The following is a 17,821-nucleotide window of genomic DNA, read 5'->3' as shown; positions in this document are numbered from 1 at the left end:
AACATTGTGTTTTTTGACGAGAAAACTTTTCGTATTGAGCAATTCGTAAACTCGCAAAACGATAGGGTTTATTTGACCGACCGCTCATACGAGAATTTGAGTCATCGATTGGCCACCAGGAGGCAGCACCCGCCACAGGTGGGCCACTGTAACCAGTGTCGAGTCGCTGAAAAAGCCCTTGTCCGAGAGTGGTCAATACAGGGTTGGCCATATTAAACTGACCCATTGAGTAACCCTATAACTTTTTACTGTAATTTGAAATCTAAGGTTTACGTCAAAAAGCCAAAGACACTAGGCGCACTTAAGGCCAATATCCGACGGGAAATAGCCGCCATATCGGCCGAGACGCTGGCCAAAACTATGGAAAACGCCGAAAAACGGGCACATTACGCTATACGAGCTAAGGGCGACCACTTGCGCGATATCATATTCAAAAAGTGATGTAAACGAATCTCCTTGAACTAAATTAAATGTTTTTCACAATGAAACACAAAAAAATGTTTCTTTTTCCATATTTTTTTAATAATCACATGGGTCAGTTTAAGATGGCCAACCCTGTACATATCCAAATACGTGCTAAGGGCGACCACTTGCGCGATATCATATTCAAAAAGTGATGTAAACGAATCTCCTTGAACTAAATTAAATGTTTTTCACAATGAAACACAAAAAAATGTTTCTTTTTCCATATTTTTTTAATAATCACATGGGTCAGTTTAATATGGCCAACCCTGTATACCTGCAGGTCACATTCGGGCAGTTTGCGACTCGTTTTTGGACCGCCTAAAAAGCAAAGGCAAAAGGGGGCCATACCGAGTAAAAGAAAATTGATTCTTAATTTTGTATTATTTTCACACATTTTTACTTTGAATTGAATAAAAATGATTTTCCAAATTAAATTTATTGCCTTTTTAATTGGTTACACTTCGAGCGCCGGACCCTGTAGTAATTTATAATTGTATCTAATAATCTGTATGAGTCTTATGACAGCTAAATAAATCCTATCGATTTACTGAGAAAGCATTTATAAGCTTCATACAAATTTATATATCCTGAAGACCAGGTCCCTATCTTTCTTAGTAGCATTGAGAAAAGAAGGAAGGCAAAATAGGGGTTCTAGTGAGTAATTGAATTGTATCGAATTGCGATAAAAATTGATATATGCGCATTTACTTATATATTGAGTATGAAACTTACCTTTATTTCTAAGGTCAATTCGAATGTGTCTTCCGCAATCACAGCTGATTTTATTTTAATCTTTTCACTTTCACTGACCAGCTGGGAACCTCTATACCAACTAACCGTGGGCTCAGGTTTCGCTTTGCATTTGCATTTCATCGTTATTAGTGTACCAGAGTCATTTGGGATAATTCGAGGTTTCTCTATGAATGACGGCGCAAATCCATTAGCGTCGTTAGCACCTAGTGTATACATTTTTGTGTATTTGAAATTAGAAAAAAATTATTTATTAGTCTCATAAAGGTTTCGGTATTAAAATATACCTATGCAAACTAATTGTCTAACAAGTGGAAAGAAATCTAACATTGTTTGCAATCACATCTTACTTAAAATTATGTTGAAAGTGGAATTCCTGGAATTCCACACTTCCCTAAGAGTTGCAAATAACAAAATTTACTCCGCGAGATATGACAAATATATTCTACGGCGAGTCAAAAAGGGTTAATTTTTAAGTCCACCGAAACTCGCAACAATCGCCGAAAATGGTTTGGGGGAAAAATTTTGGCATGCAAATAATAAGAAATATATTGAATAGCGTTGATTTTAACGGCAGAAGAGCAAAGCATATAAGGCCTTTATTAACGAACGTAATCAAAAAGAAAGGCGGCGCTTTGACAAGGAATACTAATTAAAAGATTTGTCAGTCCATTCCATTCTACACTATTCATTGATGAAAGCAAGTTCAACCATTTGGATCAGTTGGCAGACCTTGTGTATGGAGAAGATCAAATGAAGCGCTCCTTACTAAAAATATAAAATCCACAGTAGGTTTGGCAGCCGCATCGCACATAGAGACAACGATGCCACTTAGACCACGGAATGGGTCCGTTGAGAGAAAATCCACAGTAAGGCACGGGTGTGGGTCCGCAAATTATCCGTTCATTTTCTGCATCTGGGGCTGTGTAGCTTAACACAGAAAAATTGCCACTTTTTAAAGGAATACTTGGTCTAGGAGAAGATTTTTATTTTTATCAGGGCAGTTACCTAAAGCATAAGGCTTATAATGTGTAATGATGGTTGCTATATACATAATTCTTCGCATGTCATCGATACACCAGCCCAGAGTCCAGATTTAATCCCTATAGAGAATTTGTGAGTGTGTATATCGATGGGAAAGTTCGCCACAATACCATAAATTCAAAGGACGACATAAGGGGCCTTTTGAACGAACGACAAAAAATTGAGACCAGTTTTCGTGTAAAGCTTGTTAAATCTATGCCAAAGAAATTATAAATGGTTACTTTTATATAATGTACGAGTTTCACTTTCGCACTAAATTACATGCAATTTTTTTCTTTCACCTCACTAAAAGTGTAATATAATTAAAAATTTCAGTTGGATTATTTTGATTTTGTTTGATATTATTGTACTAATACAATATGCAATATCTTTCTTGAGCTGTAGGAGTTTCGTTTGGGACTACTCTATATGCCATTGATGTGAGGATGGTATCACCACTATAAAATAATAAAATAATAACTACGTAATTAATTATAAGTATGTACTTAATATGAATATAGTCGTATAATTAAAAATACAAATGATGATTAAATGCTAGTGTTCATGTACATATGTACTCGTATGTAAACGTTGTAATGATAATGAATAACACCATAAAACCGTTTTTCAGTAGGTTGATGTGAACAATCACTCTTAACATCGCCAATTTCCATCCGATTTCGAATTTGTTTTTTTAGTTCGAAAGAACAAGCCTTTTTAACAGTTTGTTGACAATTTTTCTGAAATGACAACTGACGAGACTGTAGACGGAAGTATTTGGAATTTTTTTATTTTTCTCTATTTTTTCAACTTTGGCATAATTTTTACGATATTATCCGATATTGAGGATTTTTTTTAGTACACTACGGTTATAGTAAATTTAATTTTGCGTCGAATGAGATATATTTGACTGTAATTGAATTAAAATTAATAGAGTGGTGTGGGTTTTAAGATTTTTTTTTTTTACTAATTTGGTATGTAGGTATAACTTACGCTAAATGGGAATAAGGGCGCGTTTCGAAGCATGAAAATGATAACAAGTGTCATTATAAACACATAATATTTATTGGAGTATGGTGCAGTGCAGCACTGTACGGTATATAATATATAATAAATTAATGTTAATAAATGATGCAATTGAAAAAGTTAAAAAATCTGTGAGGAGATCATAACGATTTTTTAAGTTAGAAGCAACCGTTGCATAGAAATGCGTGGTATTTAGAATATTTTAGCTATGTATCATATGTTTGCACATTGGGTTTAAAAAATTTACAATAATTCAAACACAAAGAAGCTTAAACGTATATAAATACATGTACGAGAGTAGGTCAATAAATCCAGATGGCATTGTCACCTAATTTTCGCATCTTTCAAATAGTTTTGTTATGGCAACCATTTAAAACAGACACCTACGACCCTATTTCTAAAAATGGAAAAAATGAGTTTCGTGTGCTCATTAAATACACAATCCAAACAAATGCTTTAAAGTATTAATTTGTCTTTTAACTATTGGTTGGAGCTATCCATTACCAGTTTACTAATTTTTGAGTCGGTCATACCAGCACGTCGAACGTTCGATGAAATCCATGGTGTGACTTTGCACGACCGGCGAGACTTATCACATGTATCAGGGATTTTAGTTTTGCGGAAATATTTGGGTATGAAGAAGCTATCAGCAAATTGAATGCCACGGCAACAAACAGAAGAGTGTTTGGCGAGTTTAAATCAGAGGTCAACAAAATTGACTTTCCGAGTGTGTTGGTGAACACAGAGTAATCGCACTGCACAGTGGTCAAAATTTGAATACCAAATGTACCAACACTGAAAAATTAATACTGTTGTGCTCCACTCTGATACTCATATGCATAAAATTATAATTTATATATCATACGAGGTTTGTTCAAAAAGTATCGCGAAATTTGTGTTTTTTCAAAAATTATTATGCACTTGTTCCAACGTTTTTTCCAATCTTCGAAGCACTTCAAAAAATCATTTTTTATCTTGTTCAGCTCCTCCTTCGATGCCGTCTTTACCTCGTCAATCGCAGCGTAGCGGCATCCTTTCATAGGCCTCTTCAGTTTCGGGAACAAGAAAAAGTCACAGGGGGCCAGATCAGGGGAATACGGTAGCTCTGGCATCATTAGTGTGCTGTTTTTGGCCACAAAGTCGCACACAAGCAACGATGTGTGAGCATGGGCGTTATCGTGATGCAAGAGCCAATTTTTGTTTTTCCACAAATCCTTATTGACCGTTTTACCCTGTGGGTAAAGCTCATGATGCACAACACTCCTGCAATCGAAGAAAACGGTAAGCAAAACTTTTACATTCGACCGAACTTGGCGCGCTTTTTTCGGTCTTGGCTCTTGCGGTAGCTTCCATTGAGATGATTGAGCTTTGGTTTCCACATCTAAACCATAAACCCACGATTCGTCACCAGTTATGACCCTTTGGAGCAAATTTGGGTCGTCGCGGACAGAGTTCAGATACCAACATCTCATTAGCAATGTTCATGCGATGCTGCTTTTGGTCGAAATTGAGAAGTTTTGGCACGAATTTTGCGGCAACTCGTCTCATGCCCAAACCATTGAAAAAAATCGAATGGCACGAGCCAATCAATATTTCTAGGTCCTCAGCAACTCCTCTTACGGTGATTCGACGATTGGCCAATACCATTTTCTTTACTTCATCAATATTTTTGTATGTTGTTGAAGTGCTCGGGCGTCCGGTACGCTCTTCGTCGTTCACATCTTCTCGGAACTTTTTGTACCACCGATAAACGTTGCTTTGGTCCGAAGTAGCTTCTTTGTATGACACAGTCAACATTCGGAATGCATCCGCGCGCTTAATTTCGTTTTTAACACAACATGGGGTTTGAACCCTGCACGGGCCTGTATCGTAGTCCCTTACTGCAGCCCCTGGAGAGCACAAAATTGAGCAAAACTCATCCCGTGGAGAACAACTGCGTTCTTTTATATTAGTTTCATATTAACACAACACATCGGTTTGTGTGTGTATGTGTTTGGTTGTATTTACACAATGTTGCCATTGATATATTTGCTTACACACTTTTTCACACATCCGCGGTATCAGTTACAATTTTTCATTGTTTAATAAACCAAAGCCAAAAACCAACCTATGCAAATAATTAATTTATCTATAATTAACATTATTCAACATTGTTTTTAAGTTATTTTAACAAAAATTAAAATGTTTCCAAGTTTATTTTGTAAACGATTTCGAAATGTATTGTTTGGCATCACTGTGTGGTGAGAGAGCAATCAGCTGACACGGTTCTACGGGAATTTTCAAAAATACTGCGATAAAATCTACGATACTACGATTCGGAAAGGAAGCAATTTTTCATTTAGGGCTCTCATTAGTTTGATCGTAACAGCTGACAGGGGACTGCGTTTGCATCGGTGACTGTTTGCAGCATAAAAGCGCTCTTAAAACCATAACAGTGCGCACACTGACCGACGTAGCGTAGTCCCTTACCGCAGCCCCCAGAGAGCAAAGAAATTATACTGCAAACAGTCACCGACGTAAACGCAGTTCCCTTACAGCTGTTACGATCAAACTAATGAGAACCCAATGTAAATGAAAAATTACTTCCCTTCCGTATCGTAGTATCGTAGATTTTGTAGCAGGAATTTTGAAAATTCCTCTCAGGGTTGCTCTCTCACCACACAGTGTTGTCAAACAGTACATTTTGACATCATTTACAAAATAAACTTGGAAACATTTAAATTTTTGTTAAAATAACTTAAACACAATGTTGAATAATGATAATTATAGATAAATTAACTATTTGCATATGTTGGTTTTTGGCTTTGATTTATTAAACAATGAATAATTGTTACTGATAACGCGGATGTGTGAAAAAGTGTGTAAGCAAATATATCAATGGCAACATTGTGTAAATACAACCAAACACACACACACACAAACCGATGTGTTGTGTTAATATGAAACTAAAAGAACGCAGTTGTTCTCCACGGGGCTACGATACGTCGGTCAGTGTGCGGACTATAATGCTGGAAACAGTCACCGACGTACGTAGTCCGTTACCGCAGCCCCTAGAGAGCACAAAATTGAGCAAAACTCATCCCGTGGAGAACAACTGCGTTTTTTTAGTTACATATTTACACAACGCATCAGTTTGTGTGTGTATGTGTTTGGTTGTATCTACACAATGTTGCCACTGATATTTTTGCTTACACAATTTTTCACACATCCGCGTTATCAGTTACAATTTTTCATTGTTTAATAAACCAAAGCCAAAAACCAACAAATGGAAATAGTTTATTTATCTATAATTAACATTATTCAACATTGTTTTTAATTTATCTATACTAATATTATAAAGAGGAAAACTTTGTTTGTTTGTTTGTTTGTTTGTAACGAATAGGCTCAAAAACTAATATACTGGACCGATTTTAAAAATTCTTTTACCATTCGAAAACTACATTATCCAAGAGTACCATGGATTACATTTTATTTTGGAAAAAAATAGGGTTCCGTAAGATATTTGGATTTTTCGGACACAAACTGAAAAAAATCTTATATATAAAATAAAGTCAACTTTTTGTGTGTGTTCGCTAACCGACCGTGTCTGCACCGAATTAAACCAAACTTACACACAATGTTAAGAAGGTATTGAAGATGGTTTTCGTATAGTTTGGATACCTATTGGTGGATAGGGCTCGAGATATAGGTCAAAACGTGGACCCGGGTAACCTTCGGATGTGTATGTACAATATGGGTATCAAATGGAAGCTGTTGGTGAATGCTTTAGTTCAGGGTATTTTTCATGCCGCTCCGTGACTAGGGTCTCGAGATAGAGACCAAAACGTGGACCCGGGTAACCTTTGGTTGTGTATATACAATATGGGTATCAAATGAAAGCTGTTGATAAGTGCTTTAATAGGGGGTAATTTTCATACCTATTGATGACTAGGGTCTGGAAATATATGCCAAAACGTGGAAACGCCGTGTCTTTGCACCGAATTAAACCAAACTTACACGCATTGTTAAGGAGGTATTGAAGATGGTTTCCGTATAGTTTGGATACCTATTGGTAGATAGGGTCTCGAGATATAGGTCAAAACGTGGACCCGGGTAACCTTCGGATGTGTATGTACAATATGGGTATCAAATGGAAGCTGTTGGTGAATGCTTTAGTTCAGAGTATTTGCATCCGCTCCGTGACTAGGGTCTCGAGATAGAGACCAAAACGTGGAGCCTAGAATGTGTTTGTACAATATGGATATCAAATTGAAGCTGTTGGTGAATGCCTTAGTACAGAGTATTTTTCATGCCGCTACATGACTGGGGTCTCGAGATATAGGTCAAAACGTGGACCCGGGTAACCTTTGGTTGTGTATGTACAATATGGGTATCAAATGAAAGCTGTTGATAAGTGCTTTAATACGGGGTAATTTTCATACCTATTGATGACTAGGGTCTCGAAATATATGCCAAAACGTGGACCCGCCGTGTCTTTGCACCGAATTAAACCAAACTTATGCACATTGTTAAGAAAGTATTGAAAATGGGTTTCGTAAAGTTTGGTTGTAATTCGGAGCAGTGGCAACGGGTACAGCGTTCTTTTGAGCCAGCCATAATGTCACTTAATTTTTTAACGCTTGGGGCGGAACTGAACTGTCAAATTGACAGTGTGAGTTACAATGTGTCAATATTTCTTTCTGATTTGGATGCCATAAGGAAAAAACGTAAGTGCAACATGTAAAAATTGTTTGTGAATTTTTTTGGAGTGGATTTTGGAACAGTGAATAATTTCTTACGAAATTTCAGAATTTTATGTGAAATCCGAATAAAATTATGTGTTCGTGGAAAAAACAATTTTTTTCGTTTTTTGAAAAATATAAATGGATAATGGTTAATAAAACATATAAATTGAAACGAAAAATTCATGGATGATCAGGAAAAAAGACGATTGTTTATTCATATGCGTTGATTTGAAATTTAAAAACAATCTTCTTTTTTCCTGATTTTCAATTTATATTTTATATTTACTCAAAAACAAATAGAAAAACAAAAAATATTGTTTATGCCAAAGGGCTTGAATAAAGAATAAAGAAATAAATAATATGAAAACCATACATATATTTTCTGTTCTAAACCATATCTATTCTATTTTAGTGTGCCCAGCGAAGGGGGCCGGGTTTGCTAGTATATATATATTATATATAATTTGTATATACAAAAACGCATACAAGTATGCACATTAATACACACGAATACGTATGTATGTATGTAGTATAAGTAAGGCTGCTTCCCTGCAAACCAACGTTCACCAGTTTTTCCAATTTTACCAACACATTCACTCAATTTTTCCAATACTACCCACACAATCACATTTAATTCTTTTGTCATTTTCGATGGGTTATACATATATTTATCTCATAATTTTCGTGAATACTTATTAAACTTAACTATAGTGAGTGCGAAAGTGACAGCAAAAAAGAAGTTGCAAATGTCAAATACAAAAATTAATTCTGTGAAAATCTCCAAGCAAAAAGGTAAGTTGAACAATTTTTAGTAAATTTTGGAATTATATATCTATTTAAACTAATAAAATGTATTTTTATTTTCAGAAAAACGTATTCACAACTTCAAGAGGTGCATCAAAAGCAATTGAATTCCAAATTAAAGAAGAAAACAAAGCGGGCATCTTTCTTTTGGTAAGTTTGCTCAATGTAAACAAATTCTTTTTCGCTTATAAAATGTGCAAAAGCATGACCAGTGCCGGTGGTCATAGCTTTTGCATCCATACGTACACTGCGCAGTGTGTTTTGTGAAAAATAAGGGTTGAAAAGTAATTTGTTGCCCATACAGGATCAGTGCGGGGATCCTAACCTGAAATACATATGTATGTGTTCTCATAGCTATGGGCAACAAATCTTTTCAATATGTCTAAAGAAAATTATTTAACTATTTTAATATTCCCTTAGTCCGCTGCGTAGTGTATATTAATTAAATATGCAATATATGTATGTACATATATACTGCGAAGTAAAATTCTTATGCATGTACATACATACTTTGCATTCCATACACTGTATGTAAATATGCACGGTTGGTGCATGAAATATGTATAAAACCTCTAATTTAATCTTTTCCATTTTGTATTAATAACATCTTTTTATACCATATAGGTACAGCAAGATAAACGGCGATGCAATCAGGAAATTTAAAAGGGGTCTGTATCTGACTCGGTAAGTATTAAATCAGTGAATGTGAAATGGAAGATATGGGAAGTGAAAATGAAGATATGGAAAGGCATGACCAGTGCGGTTGGTCATAGCTTTTGTTTATACACTGTGCAGTGCATTGATATAATTGTGTGGCCAAGAAATGTGTCACAGGATCAGTGCGATTAATCCAAACCAAAAAGATGTGCATATGCCATAGTTAAAGAAGCCAATTGTTGGCATTATAAATTTCTGTTTGTGGTTTGGTTAATAGCAATCGCCTGCGCAGTGTAAGTAAATGGAAAAAATGTATGCACGTTTGTAGGATAAGAATAAAATTGTGATATACTTATATGTATGTAAATATTTATATACACGAACGTGCATACACTTTTCCATTTATGCATAAGAAATATGCATATACATATAAGCAATTTGTGAAAAGTTGTGTATATCTACATATGTTTATATAAATAATCTATGTTATTAAACTAATAAATCTTTTTTATCCTTAACTTCTAGCTCGTAAGCATCCAGCAAAGCTACCAGGGCAGATTCAGTAAGTATTTTGTAATTTTTCAATTATTATTTTATTTTTAGTCTGATATTATATCTTTCACATATGTATTTTTTCTAATTATTGAAATTTGTGTTTAATTTTTCTTACAGATCACATTAACACACACACACGTACACGCAGCGGATGTATTTGTTAAGTATCAAATAAGCTCAAAAAATTTTTAATCAAATAAATAACTTAATTTTATCTTTTCTAGCTAAACATTTTGCTGAAGCTGAGGGGTGCTAAAGGATGCATCAAAGGGGTGATGAAGCGCGTTTACTCCGACGAGTTGATGTTCCATTACAATTTTGAGGGGAAAGCCAACAAATCGGCGCTTTTGGGCCTCAAAAGTCTGGAACTCATTTTCGGTATTTACATTTTTTCGTTTATACTTTTTTTTATATATATAACATGTTTTTTATGTACATATATCCAACAGATACATTTAATAGCACCCCGAAAAGCGAAGTCATTGCTGAAATTCGCAAAGCGGTTTTAATGAGCCTCAACCGACATAAACAAGTAGTTCGAAAGCAAAAACAAAATATTAATATTCAAAATAACAACTAAAACTAAAATATTTCTAAACCTAATTTTATAATGTCAAATTACTTTAATTCATGTTCACTTTCTAACACCAAAACGTAATTTAAGAATGTAAATATTATACTAATTTATGTACATAAAAACTAAAACGTAAACTTTTCTAAAAACTAAACTAATTCATGTATATAAATAACTAAAACTAAAATTTGTCTAACACCAAACCTAATTTTACAATGTAAATATTAAAATAAATATCTAAAACTTAGCGTAATTTTATAATGTAAATAGTAAATTAATATAAATAGCTGTACATAAATAGAACATACTAAAAAAATTATTGTATATTGTATATTATATTATTAATTTTCTTTAGAAACTAAAAATTAATTAAATAAATATTAAAATAATTCATTAAATAAATAATATTCAATAAATAACCATTTGTTTCAGTAATTTTGAAGGATTATTGTATATAGGATCCGTAAGTATTACCTACAAAATTACCCAGTTGAAGAGGTTCTGTTAACTACATGTTAACAACGAAATTCACTTATTCATGAGATTCTGTTAGCTACATGTTAACAACGAAATTCACTAGTTTATGAAATTCTGTTAACTACATGTTAGCAATAACATTCACCAGCCCAAAAGATTCTGTTCACTACATGTTAACAATAACATTCACCAGCCCAAAAGATTCTGTTAACTACATGTTCACAATAACATTCACCAGCCCAAAAGATTCTGTTCACTACATGTTAACAATAACATTCACCAGCCCAAAAGATTCTGTTCACTACATGTTAACAACAACATTCATGAGTTTAGAAGGTTTTGTTCACTACATGTTACCCACATCATTCACAACTTGAATGTCAATTAGAGCAGCACAGCAGTATTGAGAAATTTCTGTTAGTGCGAGCGAATAAAATCATCACACGTATAGACTGGAAGTAGGTAGAAAGTGCACGGCGTAGAATATAAAATTACTACAAAGCTCACAACTTCACAGGTGAACGATACCCACAAGTTAGCAGTGTAAATAGCAGGTAGTTGGTTTGCAGGGTTTGCACTTCTTATACATAGCTTAATACACTCAAATATATGCTACCTATTCATACAAAGGGATTTATACATACATATGTCATATGAACGTATCAAAACATAGCATAGAGAATCTTAAAGTAACTGTTTTTTTTTCTTTTGTTTGTAGCATAACAATGTATGTATGTATGAATATGTATTTAGAGGCAGACTTGTCTTTATGTGCGTTTTGTATATTGCAAAATATACCTTGGAAATTCAGCGCTATATTAGCATTGCTTTCGCCATACATATTTACGGCATTGCAGCGATAATTGCCACCATCGTCCTTGGTTGGATTTTGTATCTCCAATGTCAAAATATATACGTCCTTAGAAATTGCCTTTCTTGACATCTTTGTACGCTTTGAATCTTCTATTTTTTTGTCGGCACAGTGCCATGTTATGTCTGGGACCGGATGTGCTTCTAATATACATTCCATTATTAATATATCTTCTTCTTGTCGTATGGTTGGCTTTTTGGGGAAACGCGGCGATTTACCATCCGGAATTCTGTATTGATAATTTTTAATCGATTTCTTAATTTTATTAAAACTCACTTATTGTAAAATAGTGGATGAAGACATTTAATGAAAATTAGGATTTTTAAATATATGGATTGCATTGCTGGATTTAGGTGGTATGGATTTTTCAAAAACCTATGAATCGATAAAATATCTAACAACAGGTTCAGAATAAGTGAACACATGGCTTATATGCAAACCGAAAAGATTTGATTTAGCGACAAATTTTTGATTTTTCTGAATATTTTTTACGAGTCCTATGTCGAAAAATGAGACACATATTCGAATATATTTTGAAAAAATAGAGTATTAAAAATTTCGTGAGTTGTGGCTTTGAAACTCATTTTGAAATTCTATTACTGCGATTTTATCAGAGCTAGAAACAATATGTGAAAAAAGTACTGTCAATTTACATGGAGCGGTGGCATCATTGGCAAATTTTTCTCTGAAAATGCTGTTGGAAACGCCATTTCTGTCAACAGTGAGCGTTACATAGGCAATTGAAGTAATGGATTTAGATCATTGGTTTTAGCAGGAAGGCGCGCCATGCCACAGTCGATCTTTGGCGCCCAAGTTCGGTAATCGTGGTATCAGTTGTTTCGGCGATGTCAATTGGCCACCACGGAGCTGCAATTTGACGCCCTTAAAGTTTTGTGCTGTACCACGAAGGAAAAATGTTATGCGAACAATCTATAACCGATTCTTACACTTAAGATTCAACATTTGTCTTTTTCTCATCGAGTACAATTTCAATAGAAAAATAAAACTCATTCTGTAACATATACATCGCGAGCAAATAAAAACGAAAGAAGTCCTGTTTATTGAACGTAAAACAAAAAATTAAAAACAGGTTTATAAGGTTTGACGCTATAACACCTATTTACGATCTCTGATAGTTATATGTAGGTAATAAATAAATATCAATCAACCTTTCGTGTATGGAGCTGTTACTTCTTTTAAAGATTAATTCATAGAGAATATGAACTGATTCATGCCATTTAAATCCAGTATTATATACATAACTTTGTACATTTCGGAGTGAACCAAAAAGCTTTATTGTGAAAAAATCGTTTGATTTTTTTTAATTCAAATGTTATAAAAATACTTTTTGTTAGGAAATCGTTTAATTTATTTTTAGTTAAATATAAGAAAAATACGTCATTAAATTCGGAATTTTTAAGCTTCTCTGAGCATATCTTGCTTTCAAGCATAACATTTTTAGGTTGATTAGAAGGCATTAATTCCTTCTCCTCTATCTTAAGCAGGCCCATAAATAAAGGTTTATCTAATAAGAGGTGTTATTTTGATATTCAAAGAAAAATGCTACTCTTTAATATAAATGATCAGAGGTTTATTTCATTATAAAGAGGAAGGTATGCCGTTAATAGAGGAAAATAAAATCTGGCAAATGACCACCACAACCACGCTTACAGGAAAATATCCTTTTCATGAAATTTTCCATAACTGAATTGCAAAGTGGCTGCCCTATGTCCTCGAAAATAAACGTTATCCAGATCAATACCATCCAATTCCGGCCATAAAAAATCGTTAATCATCTCTCCTTAGCGATAAATAACACCTGTTATTGGAAAACCCTTTATTTTATAATTGAGCCTAGATATATGTACGTATGCACATAAATGGCATAGAATCATTTACCATATAACGTATGTGCAAATTAGTATACCATATTGGCAAACTTTTACATACATATAAGTGCGTGTGCATTTATCGCATTTTATTTGTATTTTAATTTTATAAACTTTTTCAGATAATACAATTCCCTACTATGTACACAAACGTGCGCAAAAGTATATATATGTAGATATATATCTTGGCAAAAATATGTCTTTATCCACCACAAGCTCTATTAAAATATGTAATACTTTTTTTATTTACATATATGTATGATCAAAACGCTATGTCTTACTTTTTTGAACCGCTTTCGAAGTTTAGATTGATGGTAGCTACACCTTCGCCGTGTTGATTTTTGGCACTCGCGCGATACTCTCCTTGATCATTTGACATAACATCGTTGATTTCTAATCGCGCCATGTAGTACAGTTTTTGATCCAAAGTTAAGGACATAGCATATCTTTCACCTTCCTTGAGTTCATCATGGCCATGAAACCTTTTTAAGAATGCAAACGTGTTTCGCGGGAGTTTTTTTTTTGTATCCAAAAGTATAAAATATTTTATACGAATTTGCATTTTTCTATTAAACAAGTAAGAATTTTCATAGCACTGCATTTATGTTCTGAGAATTTGTAATTTAACCATGTTATTTAATTGGAGAACTGCAAAGTTTCAGCAAGTAGTTTATTTTCAGCGGTCATGAAATACTTTTAAATAGTAGTACTGGGAGCACCAAAATGGATAACTATCTACTTACTTCAGGTTGTCTTCTTTGTTTTCATAGAAAAAGCAACATTTTCGAGTGCTAGCTTAACAAGTAAACAATTCCTAGAACTCTAGGAGTAGCTTTATGCTGAAACAACGATTACGTTAGAATACTTTTTTTAAATTGTTGTTATCCCTAATTTCAATAAATTTTTAGGATCAAATTAGATTAAGCTGTCCATAAAACGATTTTCTGGCGGAACTACATTATCTTATCTCGACTTAATAATATTGATATTCTTACTTGTTTATTTAAAACTTTAAATTTTATCATAAAATAAACTCGTACCAAGTTACGGTTGGTTTCGGATCTCCGACACATCTGCATTCAAACGTTACATTGCCTCCGTCTTCACTTTGACGTATAACTGGACGTTCGGTAAAGGTAGGTTTAATGCCGTCGTCAGGCACCGGTGCTTCATCGCCTAAATTTATATACACATATATATTGGTTGGCTTCAATTTTCAAACATGGATTTATACGAGAAAATTCAGTAGTTAAATTGAATTAAAAAGAAATCCAAACTAATATACTTATATTTACGCATATACACATCCATATACAATATACATAAGTATGTATATGGGCATGTGGACATGACTGAAGTAAAAGGACTGTGGGAAAGGTCATTTGGGTTAACAGTTTTATTTGGATTTTGACTAAATTTTTGCACACTTAATCTATGTATGTATATATATAAATAAAACAAGTGTCAGTCTATGATTTTGAAATAAAAGTAGTTTTTAAGCTTATATGGTTATACACACGTAGCCAAAACTTAAACAAACCTCAGAAAATTGTGCGCAGTCTGTCTGTTAGTGAAAGGGCTGAACACCGGAGCTGGCGTCTGTATGTTGGATCAACCCATATTTATGGCTCGCATTCCAATTCCACACAACATCTATCCTGAACTCTTTGGAGCATAACAGAATTGTTACAAAGTGTGACGAAAAGGTTTATTTGAGTGATTCATCGAGTGATCGCTGTTTTTTGAAACTGTCAATATTTTTTCTAACACAAAATTATTTTAGAGAGAAAATAGTGTATAATGTTTAGCTAATGGTGAATAATTTTATTTTTGACTGATTGATTGCATCCGGTTACTTAATAAATTGTCAGTACTAGCGATTTGTAATAACCATGACAAATTATCCCGGTTACTTTTGAAAGTAATTATGCAGATACTCTATAATAACGGTGATCTATGACCGCGCAGGAGATATGGTCAAGTACGCTTTCTTAAAGCCGTTAGGAAATATTCCTGGTAATTAAACACCAGATCTTTCAATAAATACGAAATGTGATACAGAGGGCTTGGCAACTTAATAAATTGAAGTTCTGAAAACTTGACTGTCAAGCCAATCGGCTTTGATTAAAGATTTTAATGGACACAGAATAGGGGTCCTATATTTCACTTTCTATTCTGATTTTCATAATATTTTTTACATTTTAAGAAGTAAAGTAAAGTAATTTGTTACAAATGTAAACCTTTGCGTATGAGAAATAGCGAAGAAAATTAAATGCACCCAACTCTGATTTTACACAGTAGGCTCCTTAGAAATGCGTTCAGAATAACATAGTGTAAAAAAAGTACATGCGATGCATGGTAAATTTGGCAAATGTTCCACAATTTACCAAAATCGTGTAAATGAAAAGCTCTAAATATTCTCACAAAAAAACGTGCAAAAGAAGTCATAATGAAATCTTACATTATTACATACATAAGAATTTTTAAAATAAAACAATTAATTTCTATCACAATAAAGAATAAAATTAGTGTACAGTGAAAACTCAATCCATAAGTACAAAACACATACAAATTCATCGCTACTTGATAACAAGCGTGCACGTGATATGTCTATGCCAGATATGTATTTATAATTTATAATTTTTGCAAATGACGTCGTTCGTCAGTCATATTTGCACTTTTGAACTAGACAGCTGCAGTATAGAAACAGACAAGCACTGAAGCATATAAAGATCAAATAAAGATTTCTCCACTCAAAATTATTTTTTATTCAGTAAAAATATGAATCAAAAACAGATTTTGCGCCACCGTATACAATACTTGCTGGCGGCCGCCGTAGCCGAATGGGTTGGTGCGTGATTACCATTCGGAATTCACAGAGAGGTCGTTAGTTCGAATCTCGGTGAAAGCAAAATTAATAAAAACATTTTTCTAATAGCGGTCGCCCCTCGGCAGGCAATGGCAAACCTCCGAGTGTATTTCTGCCATGAAAAAGCTCCTCATAAAAATATCTGCCGTTCGGAATCGGCTTGAAACTGTAGGTCCCTCCATTTGTGGAACAACATCAAGACGCACACCACAAATAGGAGGAAGAGCTTGGCCAAACACCTAACAGAAGTGTACGCGCCAATTATTTATTTTTTTTTTATACAATACTTGCTATCCAGCTAGACGCGATCTAAAGATTACATTGAAATTTTAATATACAGTTGGACTTGGTTAGTTCTAAAATGTACTTATTGCTCTTACACGAAATTTTTTACTTAATAAGACATTCTGTTAAAATTTATGTTTTGTTTAGAAAAACGTTTTTTGTTTTGAGATTCATGCAAGACCGGAAATTTCGTGTAAAAAAATTTATTTCGAAATCGTGTAAAAAAGAACTATGAAAACAAGAGAGTTTGGTGTATTAATTAGATTAAATTAGATTTTCAATGGTCTCACTTGGATTTCTTTTTCTTCCAAATTGGTTTTATATTTTTCCAATTTTGACCGAAATATAACACACTTGTCTTTTAATAAAGGGTGTTTTTTTTAGAGGTTAGGTTTTCAAGTTCGCACTAGGTCTTTTTGACAGCTGTCACTTGATTTATGCTCAGTTTGGTTTGCCATTTCATAATGAATAGACTTACACCTGAACAACGTTTGCAAATCGTGCAAATTTATTACGAAAATAATGGTTCGGTTCGCGCGACGCATCGACGAAAATTTTGTTCAGCGATGAAGCTCACTTTTGGTTGAATGGGTATGTCAATAAGCAAAATTGTCGCATTTGGAGTGAACATAATCCACAAGCCATTGCTGAGACGCCGTTACATCCTCAAAAAGTCACTGTTTGGTGTGCTGTATGGGCAGAGGAAATCATTGGTCCATATTTCTTTAAAAATGAATGTTACAGTCAATGGAGAGCGCTATAGAGCCATGATTAATGACTTTTTCTTGCCTGAATTGGACGATGTTGGTGTGGACGACCTTTGGTTCCAACAAGACGGCGCTACATGCCATA

General features: G+C 33.9%; 1 protein-coding gene across 13 annotated transcripts in view; it reads right to left on the bottom strand.

Moving 5' to 3' along the window:
• LOC129250836 (twitchin) overlaps window positions 1-17,821 on the bottom strand; it is a 241,501-nt gene that overhangs the window by 186,070 nt on the left and 37,610 nt on the right. For 12 of the 13 annotated variants that reach the window (XM_054890420.1, XM_054890419.1, XM_054890423.1 and 9 more), the window contains exons 6-9: window positions 14,856-14,991; window positions 14,097-14,297; window positions 11,854-12,155; window positions 1,198-1,421 (exon numbers count right to left, since the gene is read on the bottom strand). In XM_054890420.1, the coding sequence (XP_054746395.1) occupies window positions 1,198-1,421; window positions 11,854-12,155; window positions 14,097-14,297; window positions 14,856-14,991 (863 nt within the window). The remainder of the gene's footprint in view (window positions 1-1,197; window positions 1,422-11,853; window positions 12,156-14,096; window positions 14,298-14,855; window positions 14,992-17,821) is intronic. The other variant, XM_054890432.1, reaches the window with a different exon arrangement.

Source organism: Anastrepha obliqua, chromosome 6 (genome assembly GCF_027943255.1).
Source record: "Anastrepha obliqua isolate idAnaObli1 chromosome 6, idAnaObli1_1.0, whole genome shotgun sequence".
NCBI classification, from domain to species: domain Eukaryota; kingdom Metazoa; phylum Arthropoda; class Insecta; order Diptera; family Tephritidae; genus Anastrepha; species Anastrepha obliqua.
Note: the sequence above shows the minus strand (reverse complement) of the source record. Positions and strands in the feature narration are given on the sequence as shown.